Genomic DNA, 3,464 nt, shown 5'->3' on the forward strand with positions numbered 1-3,464 from the left:
TGCATTTAATAAAATGTACTTGGGTTGAACAATAGGGCACTACAATTTTGGAGGAGTGTTATAATTTCAGATGGTTTGAAAAAGATCCATCTCCCGTTTGGTATGTGTGCTATTATGGGGGTTCTTAAGGTTCGTAGCATTTTCTACTGTATATTAAATTAATTGTTTTTGAAAACAAACGTAAGCTTCTATTTTATAGCAGTAGCATTGGTTCTCTTAACTATACCAGAGTAATCCTGTTTGCTCAGTGAAGCTAATCTTAGAGCAAGTTACTAACTATGAGGATGGTAGAGCCTAGTTTTATCTGTGACCCAGTCCATTGCATCGTAAGTGTAGGAACTCTCAGATTTGTTCACAAACTTTGAACAAAAAGGGGTTTCGTTTGTCTGCTCACAAAGATTTAATAAATAATATTTTGTTTGTTAAAATATTAAATCACATTTAAAGTCAGGATGTGGTCTGAAACTTTTGGGTTTCACAGAATACTCAAGAATCAAGAAGTGGTGTGTCTTAAAATACAAAAAAATGTGCATACACAACCCAAAGTTAACACCAGTGCTAGGTACAGACAGCAAAATTGGCAATCAGTCGTGAAGATACCTGGGATCTGCAATGAGAAATGTATCCACTTTCTGAAACTTACCAGAAAACTACCTTTTTATGTACTTATTCTTAGTGTGCTTATGTATGTCTGTGTATACACAGACATGAATTATGGGGCAGCATTTCTGTAAAAGGGATTTTTCCTTTCAATGCAATATTAAATGTCTAGCACAGAGAATCTGCTGAAGTTGATAGTAGGTTTTCAGGTCAGATAACTATAAAGACTCTTGACATGCATGCAAAAAAAAAAAGTTAAGCATTGTTGGGAATACCCTTTCAGTAGGACTGCAAGTCAAACTAGAGTGACTTCCAGAGTCAGTAAATGCCACCCAGTTCCTATCCACCCACAAATACTATCATTAAGTTGCTTGCCATATACTTCTGTTAATTCACTTGTGATGCCTGATATGTTTTGTAGCTGTTTTGACTAGGTTATTACTGCATCCAGTGACCTCAAATCCAATATATTATATAGATAATCAAATGCTTTGTATATAGTGCAAAGAAAGCAAATACAAAACAAGATTAAAATAGACTATTTAAATAAAGGTTCCCTTGCTTACTGGTTTTTTACATCCTAATTTAAAATTGGTTTAAATGAGGCAGTAAACTGACAAGTTAAACTGTTACTTTTTACAGTGGTGCTCAGGCATTACTTAAGGGGGTTAAAACTTTGAACTAAGGGTCAGCTATCAGGAAATAAAGCATTAGGTAATGATTTGTGAAATCAGGCTGGATTCAGAGAACAAAAGTTGCATGTTCTGGAATTTGTTTCTAACTGGACATTTTTGTGTTTTCCTTGCAGTCCTGACTCCTCCTATGAGACAATGACTAGTAAGTGGCCATCAGTCTGGGTGAAGATCTCTTCCAGCTGGATTGGGATTGTGCTGTATGTGTGGACTCTGGTTGCTCCACTGGTTCTTACAAACCGTGACTTTGACTGAGCAGTGCTTCTTCCCTGAAGTATTTAATTTTGCCACTTGTTTGAAGCTAACAGTATTCCAAACTCGAAATGTAGTTGTAAATAAGTGTGCACTTGGTTACCCACATGTAGTGTATCCTGCCTTGTTCTGCATGATTAACTTTGTAATCATGTCTTTTTGCCATTTCACTTAAGACTTTTTCTAGCCAAGCTCGCTGATAATTGCTAGGATATTGGAATTTATAGGATTGCTCTAGATTTAGTGCTGTGGGAACGGTAGGTTTAAATTTGGAAACGTTTCTGTGTTAGTTCTCCGGTTGCATTATTTCTCTAATAGCAAAGGGTGCAAGAAAAAATGGCTTGCAACCTTCATTAGGTGGAGTCACATACAGAATTGTAGCAAGCTGGGGCTGCCTTTGACAATCCTTGTTGCCTTGATTCCAAAGTCAGCCTTCAAGAAGTATTGAGAAATTAGATCCCAAATGGTGCATGTTACACATTTGTCTGACAGCTTATATTGCTTTGGGCAGAATGTCTGACTTTTGGCATGTAATGTATTGAATGCTAATTGCAGAAGCTTGTACATGGGCTTTCTGAGCTGATGTCCTCCTTGCTGCTAGTGAGAACAAAAGTTTTGTGTCTCATTGCTAACAAGAGGATAAGCTGGAAAACAATATGCACCTGGCACTGAATTAATCACAGTATGATGGTGGACATAAGTTTACAATACACTTTTTTTAGGGAGGGGTTTTAATAGTGTAAATGGGATAGTGGTAATTTATTGTTGTGTGCGTCATTTTTGGCCAATTTATATTTGTTTTGGATCTAAAAAGTTCTGAAGAGCTTTCAAACAAATCAGTGAGGAAAGATACAAGTGTTTGAAAAGGATAGTTGGATGTGGTGGCATGTGTTGATGGTTAGAAGTATGGAGAAAAAGCAGTTGAAGTTACAGTAGTTAAGGAGTTTTGCATTCTGCAACTAGCCACAAAAAATGTTTCCTTGAATCCAGGGAGTTAGAACCCGACCTATTTTATTAGCTTCTGCTTAACCTCTCTGCTAATGGTCCCCGGCATGCCCATTGCTGGCGATGGACTTGTACCTGGAAAATCTGACTCTGGGTATCAAGGAGTTGACTATTGGGTCTGTTTTTAAAAAAAACAAAAAACTTGCATAGTTCTGTGCAGTTTTTGAAAAGCTTATTGTGCTTGCTGCTTTGTGGTTAAAGTACATGAGCTGTGGTATTTGTATCTTCCACTGTTACATCTTGAGACTCTGGCAGTCTGGTTGAGAGTGAACCTTCAGCAGTCATCTTCATGTACTCATGTTCGGTGTTTCTACTGCTGATATGTAGCTAATTATTGTATATGTGTTTAAAGCTTTTATTTGAAATCTGCTGACAAACACTGAATGGTGTATACTAAGCAAGACTGTCAAAAACAAGGCTTAAGTTTTGGAAGCAGATGATCATTAGTATACAGTCCTTTTGAATATCTTATTACCTATCAATAAATGAATTCAGATAAAGCTGTGGGTATTTTTATTCAATAATTGAAGTCTGAGGAGATTCCCCTCAGCTCTAAAGAATCAGATTCACTGTCTGCTGTCCTTCAAGCCCCACAGTCCTCGTGCTCTTTGCTGCCAAGTGGGTGTGGAGGGAGGAGCGGCGTGTACAGAAAATAGATCCTGGATTTTTCACTTTCTGGGCAGGTGTGCTAGCCATTGTGCTGTTGGCCCAAAGCACAAGGGCCTGCATGATTAAGCCCAAGGAGAGGTTTCAGATTGTGAATTGTATATTAACCAGAAACCAGTTTAAAGCCTATAAGGGATAGCATAAATCCTGACTAGTAAGTTAATGAGTAAAATCGATGAGTCACTGGAGTAGTTTCACTGCTAGATATGTATACAGCACTCGAGTCACTTCCGTATGTACATGGATACT

General features: G+C 37.8%; 1 protein-coding gene across 1 annotated transcript in view; it reads left to right on the forward strand.

Annotated features, from left to right (window-relative positions):
* The window catches only part of SERINC1 (serine incorporator 1), a 33,965-nt gene extending 30,916 nt beyond the window's left edge, over positions 1-3,049 (forward strand). The window contains exon 10 of the mRNA XM_019520025.1: positions 1,409-3,049. Within this exon, the coding sequence (XP_019375570.1) occupies positions 1,409-1,547 (139 nt within the window). The 3' untranslated portion in view covers positions 1,548-3,049. The remainder of the gene's footprint in view (positions 1-1,408) is intronic.
* The last annotated feature ends 415 nt before the right edge of the window (positions 3,050-3,464 follow it).

Source organism: Gavialis gangeticus, unplaced genomic scaffold, assembly GCF_001723915.1.
Source record: "Gavialis gangeticus isolate Ggan-Ray unplaced genomic scaffold, GavGan_comp1, whole genome shotgun sequence".
NCBI classification, from domain to species: Eukaryota; Metazoa; Chordata; order Crocodylia; family Gavialidae; genus Gavialis; species Gavialis gangeticus.